Source organism: Procambarus clarkii, chromosome 23, assembly GCF_040958095.1.
Source record: "Procambarus clarkii isolate CNS0578487 chromosome 23, FALCON_Pclarkii_2.0, whole genome shotgun sequence".
NCBI classification, from domain to species: Eukaryota; Metazoa; Arthropoda; class Malacostraca; order Decapoda; family Cambaridae; genus Procambarus; species Procambarus clarkii.
Window position 1 is genome coordinate 10,217,256 of NC_091172.1, and position 13,126 is coordinate 10,230,381.

Consider the following 13,126-nt stretch of genomic DNA (forward strand, 5'->3'; position numbering starts at 1 on the left):
TGCGGGAATCGAACCCGCGCCACAGAATTATGAGTCCTGCGCGCTATCCACCAGGCTACGAGGCCCCTACCACACAACACAGCTGGCAAAGTCACAAATGCAAAGTCAGACAAAAGTTTGAGGCCAGAGAGGACTTGTGACACCTGGCACTTCAGTTGAAGAACTAAGGGTGGTGCGGCCTGCTCGCCTGATTGGGGTCCTCCGCTCAGGCACTAAAGGGGGACCTAAAGCACTAACAAGTGGGTGTGCTAGTTGGATGATGTGTTGCTTGTTTCATTGTTTTCAATTGGGGAAGGGGAGGTTCTTTGGCTCTGTTTGGATGTAGACTGCAATTTTAACTAAAGGTTTGTAATGTTTCGCCTTCCTTTCTGGAGGTAACCCCGGTCGATGGCAAACATGACAAGCTCTAAATATAGAGAGCTCATATGGCCATTGCTCCCTTCGTCTCTCTGAGGGGCCCAGGTTCTGGCTCGTGGCTCCTGGTAGGCACTCAAACTCCAAGGACTGATGTCATCAAACTAATATGGCACATGTCAGTTTGATAGCTTCAGGGAGCCAGCGGGACTTCCCTCAGAAAGAACTCTGCAACTGATGACACTTGGTAGTATGGCACTTCAACAGTGCTGATAACTTCAGGGAGCTGATAGGGGCTCCCGTAGAAAACAGAATTGGAAAAATATGTTATTTTTGCTTCATAGAAAATCCGTAGGAGCCGTGATGAGGGTTCGAACCTATGTGGTGGGTGTTCCCAAGCATAGGTTCTATATTTATTCCTTCCTTCCTTCCTTCCTATATAAATAGGAAGAATTTTCTCATTGAAAAAGTCATGTTAGTCATGTTCAGTGATTACTCTGTGTACTGAAAGAGAAGCATCAGAGGTAGAACATTTCTAGATAACAGCCTGAGTGAATGAGGAGATTTTGTGAAAATCCTGGTCCAGCTTCAGTGGAAGCCTCAGGTAACCCTCGTGTGTTCAGCAGATCTCCAGGTTACAATCCTTATGACTATGTTGTTATCTAGTTGTTCAAAGCATGTGTGTGGGAACACCCACCACATAGGCTCGAACCCTCATCACAGCTCCTATGGATTTTCTCATTGTTATTACAGTACTGTATTGTTATTATTGTTATTGTATTATATAGTTTCAAAGGGAGGTGAAAACTTTAGCGCTGAAGTTGATAAAAGTCAGTGGCAAGTGTTTTTACTGACCGGGAATTTGGTGATATACCGTGTCACTTGATCATTAAAGGAATCATCAAGAAGTGTATCTGCTTCGTCAAGAGCGAGGTGTCTTACAAGGGATATATCACAGACGCCTGAAAGAAAAAAGATTCACACTTAATTAAACTCCTTAATATTACAAAAATTGTCTACATGTAATGAAATGGCATTTTCTGAGTTCTGACTACATTTTTCCACTCTGCTTACACACTGGATAGCACCAGACAGGCAAGTGAAGCTAGGCCTCTGTGAAACACTGTACCCACCCAGGTCAAGGGCCCTTTTAAATCTTCCCTTTACCCTCCCTAGAGTGAAGAACACATGGGGCAAAAAAAAAAAAAAAAAATTCTAAAGAGTGCTAAGGCAAACTGCATGTAAAACATAAAGAAAGAGGATCAAAAAGTACCTCCCTCCTAACAAGAAATGTTTTGATGACTGCTGATTAAGAAAAACAAAAATATGATAAACTAATAAGTTAACGAGGAAACGTTACCCTACACCAATAAGTGACTATCTAGCACCGGTCAGAGCAAGATACCTACCCCATGCTCAACCAACAGCCACAGTCATGAATAAACTGTGGAGGATAGAGACCTACTGAGGCAGAGTGTAGAAAATAGCATTTCATTACACTCGATGCTCAATTTTTGACCCCCATTTCCATGTGTATTTCCCATTGCTTTCACAATGGCACCACATATGAGGAACCCTTATTTTATGACAAATAAGTCAACTGGTCCTTTCAAATAATAAACAGCATTTTGATGTCAAAATCTCCAGCGGACAAGAAAACGGGGTACTATAAATCATCTTGGCTCGCAAACATTCACATTTTCTGTCTATTGGTTTAGGTTACATTAAGTTAAGTTTAAGCATTTTAGTACACCATTTTCTGTCATTTGTGGCAACTTGAGGAGATAGGCTGAATAAATAGTGTAATAAGAAAAGCAAATAAAACATGCATCAAGCAATTCGTAACAAGAGAATAAAGTACAGTATGAGGAGACCTTGGCAAAGGCCTGCTAGTCACCAGGTGCCCGTGACCAAAATCCATACAGTGTCTCCTGGATGGAACCAGACCCGGGAGGCAACAGCCTGCAAACACCTGAAAACAAAAGCAAAAACCGTGAAGTGATAGTCAGGACCTCACGTGCCCAAGGGCAGTAGTCAGTGGACTGGCAACACCTGGCTATTTGGCAGACTAAAAGATAGATCAGCTGGGAAGTAGCACAACCTAAAGCATGGAGGAAGGACAAGATAAACAGAACTCTTCAAAGTTTACAAAACCCAACATTGATTGTAATGAATTGTCAATTTCAAGAGCCCAGGTGGCTCCCTGGAGCTATCTTCCTGAGATTGCTTCATATTAGAAGGTCACATCAGCTGTGGCTAGTTCTGTTTGGCTTACCAGGGACCAGAGCCAAAACCTGCCTCCCATCACTAAGGCACAAAGAGCAGGTGACAATACACCACCTCACCAGAGGACCCCCCCCCCCCTCCAGAAAGTGAGTGCAACTTAGCAGACAACTGGAGGGTTCACAGACACTGAGACGAGACAAAAAACAAACGACTTCCTCAAAAAAGTCACACAGAACAAAGGATTCATTGAAATGAGCTTGAAACTCATTAGTATTGACTACCATTGCCAGGAGGCCTAGCTCCAGCTCCCAGCCGGCTCGTTACGTCAGTTCTGGACCTCGTGAGCAAACCTACGATGAATTAACAAGCATGGATGGCAGGGATAGGCAGGGAGCCACCAGGGCTCCTCCAGAAACCCAGAAATTCTGGGTTTTGGAAGGAAGTCCCCTTGTGGCTCCTTGAAACTAATCTAACAACCGAAAACAAGAAATATACTTTTCAGAAAGGAGAGGTGGCAGGCACTTAGGAAGAAAGAGAGAAACTAAGCCAGGCTAGACAGTCCTGGTTGATACCTGGTTGATGGAGTTCTGGGAGTTCTTCTACTCCCCAAGCCCGGCCCGAGGCCAGGCTTAACTTGTGAGTTTGGTCCACCAGGCTGTTGCTTGGAGCGGCCCGCAGGCCCACATACCCACCACAGCCCGGTTGGTCCGGCACTCCTTGGAGGAATAAATCCAGTTTCCTCTTGAAAATGACCACGGTTGTTCCGGCAATATTTCTTATGCTTGCTGGGAGGACGTTGAACAACAGCGGACCTCTGATGTTTATACAGTATTCTCCGATTGTGCCTATGGCACCTCTGCTCTTCACTGGTTCTATTCTATATTTTCTTCCATATCGTTCACTCCAGTACGTTGTTATTTTACTGTGTAGATTTGGTACTTGGCTCTCCAGTATCTTCCAGGTGTATATTATTTGATATCTCTCTCGTCTTCTTTCTAGTGAGTACATTTGGAGGGCTTTGAGACGATCCCAATAATTTAGGTGCTTTAAGGCGTCTATGCGTGCCGTATATGTTCTCTGTATTCCCTCTATTTCAGCAATCTCTCCTGCTCTGAAGGGGGAAGTGAGTACTGAGCAGTACTCAAGACGGGACAACACAAGTGACTTGAAGAGTACAACCATTGTGATGGGATCCCTGGATTTGAAAGTTCTCGTAATCCATCCTATCATTTTTCTGGCTGTCGCAATATTTGCTTGGTTATGCTCCTTAAACGTTAGGTCGTCAGACATTATTATTCCCAAATCCTTTACATGCTGTTTTCCTACTATGGGTACATTTGATTGTGTTTTGTACTCTGTATTATGTTTAAGGTCCTCATTTTTACCGTACCTGAGTACCTGGAATTTATCACTGTTAAACATCATGTTATTTTCTGATGCCCAGTCGAAAACTTTATTAATATCAGCTTGAAGTTTTCAATGTCCTCAGCCGAGGTAATTTTCATACTGATTTTTGTGTCATCTGCAAAGGATGATACGAAGCTGTGACTTGTATTTTTGTCTATATCTGATATGAGAATAAGGAAATGCAGCGGTGCAAGGACTGTACCCTGAGGTACAGAGCTTTTCACTGCACTTGGACTAGATTTTATATGGTTGACCGTTACTCGCCGAGTCCTGTTTGACAGAAAACCGAGTATCCAGCGTCCTACTTTACTGGTTATTCCCATTGACTTCATTTTGTGTGCTATCACGCCATGGTCATATTTATCGAAAGCCTTTGCGAAGTCCGTGTATATCACATCAGCATTCTGTTTTTCTTCTAATGCCTCAGTGACTTTGTCGTAGTGCTCAAGTAGCTGTGAGAGGCACGATCTTCCCGCTCGAAATCCATGTTGGCCTGGGTTGTGAAGGTCATTGGTCTCCATGAAATTGGTGACCTGACTCCTAATCACTCTCTCAAATACTTTTATGATGTGCGATGTTAGTGCAACTGGTCTATAATTTGTTGCCAATGCTTTGCTCCCTCCCTTGTGTAGAGGGGCTATGTCTGCTACTTTAAGTGCATCTGGTATCTCCCCCGTGTCCAAGCTCTTCCTCCACACTATACTGAGTGCCTGTGCTACCGGCTCTTTGCATTTCTTTATAAATATTGAATTCCATGAGTCTGGACCTGGGGCCGAGTGCATGGGCATGTTTTAAATTTCTTTTTCAAAATTTAGTGCGCTCGTGTTTATATCAGTTATATTTACAGGGGTTTGAATATCCCACATAAAGAAATTGTCTGGATCTTCCACCTTCATGTTGTTTATTGGAGTGCTAAACATGTCCTCATACTGCTTTTTTAGGATTTCACTAATTTCTTTGTCATCCTCCGTGTATGAACCTTCACTTGTACGAATAGGTCCAATACTGGCAGTGGTTTTTGCTTTTGATTTCGCATGAGAAGAAATATTTTGGATTTTTCTTTATTTCCTGAATTGCTTTCTGTTCTAACTGCCTTTCTTCAGTTTCATATGAGTGTTTCAATTTCCGCTCGATTTCTTCAATCTCCCTATTTAAATTATTCCTTCTTTGACGGGAAATTCGTGTCTGCATAAGCAGTTCCGTTATTTTTTTCCTGCGTTTATAGTGTCGTCTGCGTTCTCTTTCTACGTTAGATCTCTTTCTGGCTTTCCTCAAAGGAACATGTTTCAGACAGACTTGATACGCTTCTGAAGTCAGTCCAAAGCCACACATGACTGACTGGGCCCAGGAACATTAACCAAGTACCAAGCTGCCAGCAGCCAGTTAGAACAACAAAACCCCTGGGCCAAAATATCAGCCCATGATGTATTAGAGAAGACAGCGGCCAAAGCCATGTACTTATGAACATCATGGGCCTGAGGGTAGACCACGGGCTGGCTTGACTTTATGACACCACGGACACCCTGGAAAATGCAAGCCTTGGAACAGGAAAACATTGGAATGGGATCAACTAATAAAGCACTTACTGAAATAGAACCAGTGACATGCATGTAGCGATAAAGAGCCACCACAATATATAACAATGCAGTCAAACTACCAAAGCACTGATCACCAAAGGACCCTTCTGGAATCCCACCAAGTCATTCTTCAGCAGAAAAAAAAAGAGTTGGCTGCAAATGAACAAACCGCCCATGAGGGCCAACCATTACAAGGTGACAGTACAGTACTAGGTATCAACCAGCAGTCCACAAAGAATCAGGGCAGAAAAAGCACAAAATGAAAACCAAACCAGATGACAGACATCAAACAGAGTGGAAGAGTTAAGAGGCCTGCAAAACCAACTCATACTGCCACCTCAAGGGGACACAAGATGCAACACCAAGAGGCCCACTTCCTGACCCCTATATAGGTGATGGCACACAAGGCCTAGAACCTCCTCAGTGGCTAGATGCCCACTAATCTTCTAGAAGTAGAGCCTTGGGGAGCAAAGGGGCAGGACCCCGAAGCAGATTGGCCAGAAACCTGGGCTGAACCGATCACACTGAAACTTAGAGAAGGTGACCCAGAATACGTCACCTACCTTGACAACACGAGAAGAAGCAACCAACCCGTGGGAAAGAGGTGAACATGAGACTACAGATCCCAATCCAGGCAAAATGTATCTATTGCAAACACCAAGAATCCAGAAACAGTGCCACAGACTGGAAGCCACTGTTCTAAATGGGGACAAACATTTGCACATGAGGACAGCCGAATGTCTTGCAATGCCAAAGGAAAGAAGCCTTATCCACCACACACTGCTGAGATCACATGAAAATGAGAAACCATTGACAACATGTTCAACACAACCCCAAATGTAAACCACACAGAAGAATACATTCTGAGAAGCTAGAAGTGAGACTTCTAGCTAGAATCCAGTCTTGCTGGGTTAGGCAGTGAACCAAGCTATCCCTGATGAGGCACTGAACCAAGCTATCCCTGATGAGGCACTGAACCAAGCTATCCCTGATGAGGCACTGAACCAAGCTATCCCTGATGAGGCACTGAACCAAGCTATCCCTGATGAGGCACTGAACCAAGCTATCCCTGATGAGGCACTGAACCACTGGGTGTAATCCAAATGAAGATGAGTTCAGAGCCCAGTAGGAGACACATATGCCAAAGGGCAATCAACATACTTTCCCCATCAGGATGGAGAAAGTATGTTGTGGTCTGGATTGCACTTTGACCTGATGAAAATACAACCACTCAGTGGAATGGTGGTCCAAAAGATCTGTGAACAGCCTGAGCAATGGGTGTCACAGAACTAAACTAAAAAACAAACCAAAGATGAAAATTATTTTGCAAAACCCACCTTAAATGAACTAAAGCCTGTACGACAAAGGTCCCAACCAAGGTGAAAGGACATCAATGAGGAAAGCTGTGTAGTGCACTCAGCCCAGCAGTAACACCATGCAGGCAAAGTTCAGGCTGCCCAAATGGCTAGAGGCCCTGATGGAAAAGTTGACTTCTCCCTTTCACTAGCTGAAGACTTAACACTTTCGCGCTTTCGATTAGAGATAACTCGTCACTGGTTTTTCTTACGATTCCGCATAACTGCCTACTTTTCTCGTCAATTGAAAAAATATTTCTATAAATTCCATTTTTTAACCGAAATGGATGGGGATACTTTTGTTTTGTAGAGAATTTATTTGCGATTTTTTTGGTACCAGAATGAATATTATATCACATAAACTTCTATGAGTAAAAAAAAAAATACACAAAGTATGTTTGGGGGTGTGGCGAGCGTGTGGCAGTGGGTTCCCTTTAGCCGTTGATATATCCAACACGTGGGAAATATTTGTATGTGTTATGTATATGTCTGTGTAGGGAATTTTACTGCGATCACTGTCATACAAATTATAAAATGTTTCAACAAGTATAAACATGACAAACATCAAACGAACGAAAACAATGCGTTCGTTTCTGCCGCGAACGCATACTGAGCGACGTGGTTCTATATTTGGCGCTTCTCTTACACATGCTTTGTACAAATGTTATACAGTTCATCTTATAGAAAATTTTATTGCGAACACATTGGTATAAAAAAGAAATACGTACATAGAAAATTAGGGTCAGGAAACGTATAAATTTTCCAAGCATGATTTCCCCCCTGTGTTTTCGCCAGTGCGCTCGCGGCTAACTACTCTCCACTTCACACACTCTTGCGGGTGGGCAATTACCTATATTAAACATTCATATGCATATGTCCGTGTAGAGAATTTTATTGCGATTCCAAGGATACCAAAATTAGCGATGTAGGACAACTGTAGGCTTCGCAACCATTAAGAGAGTGGAAACATTTTGTTGCTGTTTGGCGCTCTCGGCGAGTGATCTGCATAGTTTTTTATTTGGTGTTGATACTCCTTATGCTTGGGCGGCATTTTATAGGTATGCTCTTATAGACAATTTTATTGCGAACACAGTGACACCAAATTTAAATACGTGCGCCTTCAATTATTGTCAGGACAGTCAAAAGAGTGTACACTTTTTCGGTCTTACCGCGTAGGCGCGCGAAGTGCCGAAAGCATATGGGGTATTGTTTTTTTTTTGAGCGCCGAGAGCGCGAAAGTGTTAAGCACAGCCACAACTAAGCCAATAAAGGGAGAGAAAAACAGACTATCCTGACATAACAGAATAGTCCAGGGCAAGGCAGAACATGAGAAGAGCCTAACAAACTTCGACCAGTTGACAAAAGCCCATACAGACCAAAAAGAACATCCCTGCATCATGGCAAACATCACTGTTATAAGAACTGTACTCTCAAAATTTCTAAATTACTCATGGAAATAAGTCACACCAACTTCATCTGCATAATGACAGCAGCATAAGGTCTTCACAATACAGCGTTTGTAAACTTACAACACATTAACTTACCTACAGTTGTGAGTTTAGATAAAGCACCGATGGTTGCTATGAGAAGGTGCTGCTGAGACATGACTGGATGAAGCATCTTATTCTTGGTTTTTCCACCTTTCATCATCTCCACATTAATTCCAAAACTCTCACCTAAGCCTGAGGCAACACTCTGGAAACACAAAATACAAAAAGTTAAAACATAATTCACTATCTTATTATTATTATAATAATAATAAATTATATATATATATATATATATATATATATATATATATATATATATATATATATATATATATATATATATATATATATATACATATACATATATATATATATATATATATATATATATATATATATATATATATCTCACTCACTCACTCACTCACTCACTCACACACACACACACACACACACACACACACACACACACACACACACACACACACACACACACGCGCACGCGCGCACACACACACACACACACACACGGGATGTGTGTGTGTGTGGGAAACAGATTCACGGAAAATGAAAAGGAAATGTGTGAAACATTAAATGAAAAGTTCCAAAGTGTGTTTGTACAAAATGAAATCTTCAGAGAACCAGACACAATAAGAATTCCAGAGAACAACATAGAGCAGATAGAGGTGTCTAGAGATGAAGTGGAAAATATGCTAAAGGAGCTCGGGAGGAACAAAGCAGCTGGCCCAGATGGCGTTTCACCATGGGTTCTGAGAGAATGTGCATCTGAGCTCAGCATTCCACTTCACCTGATCTTTCAGGCATCCCTGTGTACAGGAATCGTAGCAGACGTGTGGAAACAGGCTAACATAGTTCCAATCTACAAAAGTGGCAGCAGGGAAGACCGCCTCAATTATAGACCTGTATCATTGACAAGTGTAATAGTGAAAGTATTGGAAAAGCTAATCAAAACTAAATGGGTAGAACACCTGGAGAGAAATGATATAATATCAGACAGACAGTATGGTTTTCGATCAGGAAGATCCTGTGTATCGAATTTACTCAGTTTCTATGATCGGGCCACAGAGATATTACAGGAAAGAGATGGCTGGGTTGACTGCATCTATCTGGACCTAAAAAAAGGCTTTCGACAGAGTTCCACATAAGAGGTTGTTCTGGAAACTGGAAAATATTGGAGGGGTGACAGGTAAGCTTCTATCATGGATGAAAAATTTTCTGACTGATAGAAAAATGAGGGCAGTAATCAGAGGCAATGTATCGGAATGGAGAAATGTCACAAGTGGAGTACCACAGGGTTCAGTTCTTGCACCAGTGATGTTTATTGTGTACATAAATGATCTACCAGTTGGTATACAGAATTATATGAACATGTTTGCTGATGATGCTAAGATAATAGGAAGGATAAGAAATTTAGATGATTGTCATGTCCTTCAAGAAGACCTGGACAAAATAAGTATATGGAGCACCACTTGGCAAATGGAATTTAATGTTAATAAATGTCATGTTATGGAATGTGGAATAGGAGAACATAGACCCCACACAACCTATATATTATGTGAGAAATCTTTAAAGAATTCTGATAAAGAAAGAGATCTAGGAGTGGTTCTAGATAGAAAACTATCACCTGAGGACCACATTAAGAATATTGTGCAAGGAGCCTATGCAATGCTTTCTAACTTCAGAATTGCATTTAAATACATGGATGGCGATATACTAAAGAAATTGTTCATGACTTTTGTTAGGCCAAAGCTAGAATATGCAGCTGTTGTGTGGTGCCCATATCTTAAGAAGCACATCAACAAACTGGAAAAGGTGCAAAGACATGCTACTAAGTGGCTCCCAGAACTGAAGGGCAAGAGCTACGAGGAGAGGTTAGAAGCATTAAATATGCCAAAACTAGAAGACAGAAGAAAAAGAGGTGATATGATCACTACGTACAAAATAGTAACAGGAATTGATAAAATCGACAGGGAAGACTTCCTGAGACCTGGAACTTCAAGAACAAGAGGCCATAGATTTAAACTAGCTAAACACAGATGCCGAAGAAATATAAGAAAATTCACCTTCGCAAATAGAGTGGTAGACGGTTGGAACAAGTTAAGTGAGAAGGTGGTGGAGGCCAAGACCGTCAGTAGTTTCAAAGCGTTATATGACAAAGAGTGCTGGGAAGACGGGACACCACGAGCGTAGCTCTCATCCTGTAACTACACTTAGGTAATTACACTTAGGTAATTACACACACACACAGAGGTTAGGTTAGAGATAATTGAGGATATGCAAAAGAAGTATGAAGAAAAAGTGCTTAAATTGGAAGAGGACAATGGAGCTCTTTGGAGTGAGCTTTGCACTCTAAAAGGGAGTATGCTTCAACAAGGTAAGATTATTACTGCATTAACAGACAAGGTAACAAATCTGGAGGAGCAAATCAAGGAACTAGTGAAAGAAAATGAGGCATGGAAAGTGAAGCGTGGTGACTTTGAAGAAATAAACAAGAAAATAGACTCATATGGTGAACAACTCCAAGCAAGCCTAAGGGCTAACATAGAGTTAGGTAAGGATCTCCAACTGGAAACTTCACTGACAACTCACATAGAGGAGGTGAATAAAGAACTAGAAAAGTATAAAGAAGAAATAAAAGCGACATATGCTGAAGTTGTAAAAGAGAAAAAGACTATCAAAGAAGTGTGTTCGGAAGTCAAAACCAGAAATGACCAACAAGAAGCAGAAATTAGGCAAGCAATTAGGAAAGAACTGGTTACCAACAGTAAACTGGTACAAAACACTGCAGATAGAACTAAGTCCATAATCATTTTTGGATGTTTAGAGAAGGAAATTTCATCTAGGGTGGACCGAGCGGCAGAAGAGATGAAAATCATAGAGAAAATAGTAGGTTTAGGAGAAGGCTCAAAGGAAAATGTCAGTGATTTTAGAAGAATAGGAAAATATGAGAAAGAAAAGAACCGCCCCTTAAGGGTGACGTTTAATGGAGTGAAAAACATGATGGAAGTGCTAAGAAATGCCAGGAAACTGCAGAGTGATGAGGTTGGCAAATTTTGGTCAATTAGACAAGACCTCTCCAAGGAAGACAGAGAAAAGCTGAAAATGAACCTAATTGAGGCAAAACGTCTAAATGGGGATAGAAATGAAGAAGACAGAAATTCTTTTTTTTTACAAAGTGACAGGGACTGGAAAGCTTGTGAAATGGTACATAACAACAAAGCAACAAGATCAGTAGTGGAAGGGGGAGTAAAGAGCAAAGGAAAAGGGAACATGTTCCTGAAAATTGTATATACCAACATAGATGGAGTGAGGTCAAAAACTTTGGAGTTGCAAGATATAATCCAGCTTAGGGTCCCAGATATTGTTGCATTATCAGAGACGAAACTTGAAGGAAATATAATAAATGAAGTCATATTCCCAAGAGGCTACTCAGTTTGGAGACGTGACAGGAAAACTAGGAAGGGAGGAGGAGTGGCTGTACTGGTGAAAAAACACCTGAAGGTAAAAGAGTTAATATTTGAAAACCCTCGAGATATTGACATAATGGCATTGCAGGTCTGGAATCAGGATGATAAGCTGATAATTGTAAATACCTACAGCCCACCAGCAAGCAGCACATGGACAAAGGAAGAACTGGATGACAAACGAGAGGGCCTCATAATGGTCATGAGAGATATTATTGTACAAGCAGATAAAGATAAATCACGACTGTTGATACTGGGGGACTTCAACTTTAGAGCAATAGACTGGGAGGCCTATGAAGCAAGAACGGAGGACTTTTGGAAATGCAGATTTGTGAACCTCATTCTGGAGACATTCTTGTATCAACACATAAAGCAAGCCACAAGAATGAGGGAAGGAGATGTACCGTCAGTACTGGATCTAGTATTCACCAGGAAAGAAGAAGAGATTTTTGACATCCAGTACCTTCCTCCCTTGGGAAAGAGTGATCACGTCCTGTTAGACATTAAATATGCTTTAAGATATCATCTAGAAGAAAATGGGGACATTGAAACAGTTGATAAACTCGATTTAAGGAGAGGCAACTATGGGGAACTTCGAAATTTTTTTAATGAGTGTAATTGGACAGAATTGTTGCTAGGCAGGGAAGTAAATGAAATGTATGCCAAATTTTTAAAACTATACGAGGAAGGCACACAAACATTCATACCAAAACAGAGATGCAGGGCCAGAAAACAGGATTGGTTTGACAGAAATTGTGAGAGGGCAAGAGACCAAAAGACACAAAAATGGAATCAGTATAGGAAGAGGCCAAACCCCCAAACATACCAGCGATACAAAGATGCGAGAAACAACTATACAGCAGTAAGGAGAGAGGCAGAAAGAAATTTTGAAAAAGGGATAGCAGATAAATGTAAAACAGAACCGGGCCTATTCTACAAATTCATAAACAACAAATTGCAGGTAAAGGATAATATCCAGAGGTTGAAAATGGGAAACAGATTCACGGAAAATGAAAAGGAAATGTGTGAAACATTAAATGAAAAGTTCCAAAGTGTGTTTGTACAAAATGAAATCTTCAGAGAACCAGACACAATAAGAATTCCAGAGAACAACATAGAGCGGATAGAGGTTTCTAGAGATGAAGTGGAAAATATGCTAAAGGAGCTCGGGAAGAACAAAGCAGCTGGCCCAGATGGCGTTTCACCATGGGTTCTGAGAGAATGTGCATCTG

The 13,126-nt window shown here is 41.4% G+C and overlaps 1 protein-coding gene across 1 annotated transcript in view; it reads right to left on the reverse strand.

The window, feature by feature from the left end:
- Positions 1–13,126, reverse strand: part of Dbp21E2 (putative ATP-dependent RNA helicase Dbp21E2) — a 78,344-nt gene that overhangs the window by 37,515 nt on the left and 27,703 nt on the right. The window contains exons 6-7 of the mRNA XM_045751563.2: positions 8,464–8,614; positions 1,210–1,316 (exon numbers count right to left, since the gene is read on the reverse strand). Of these exons, the coding sequence (XP_045607519.1) occupies positions 1,210–1,316; positions 8,464–8,614 (258 nt within the window). The remainder of the gene's footprint in view (positions 1–1,209; positions 1,317–8,463; positions 8,615–13,126) is intronic.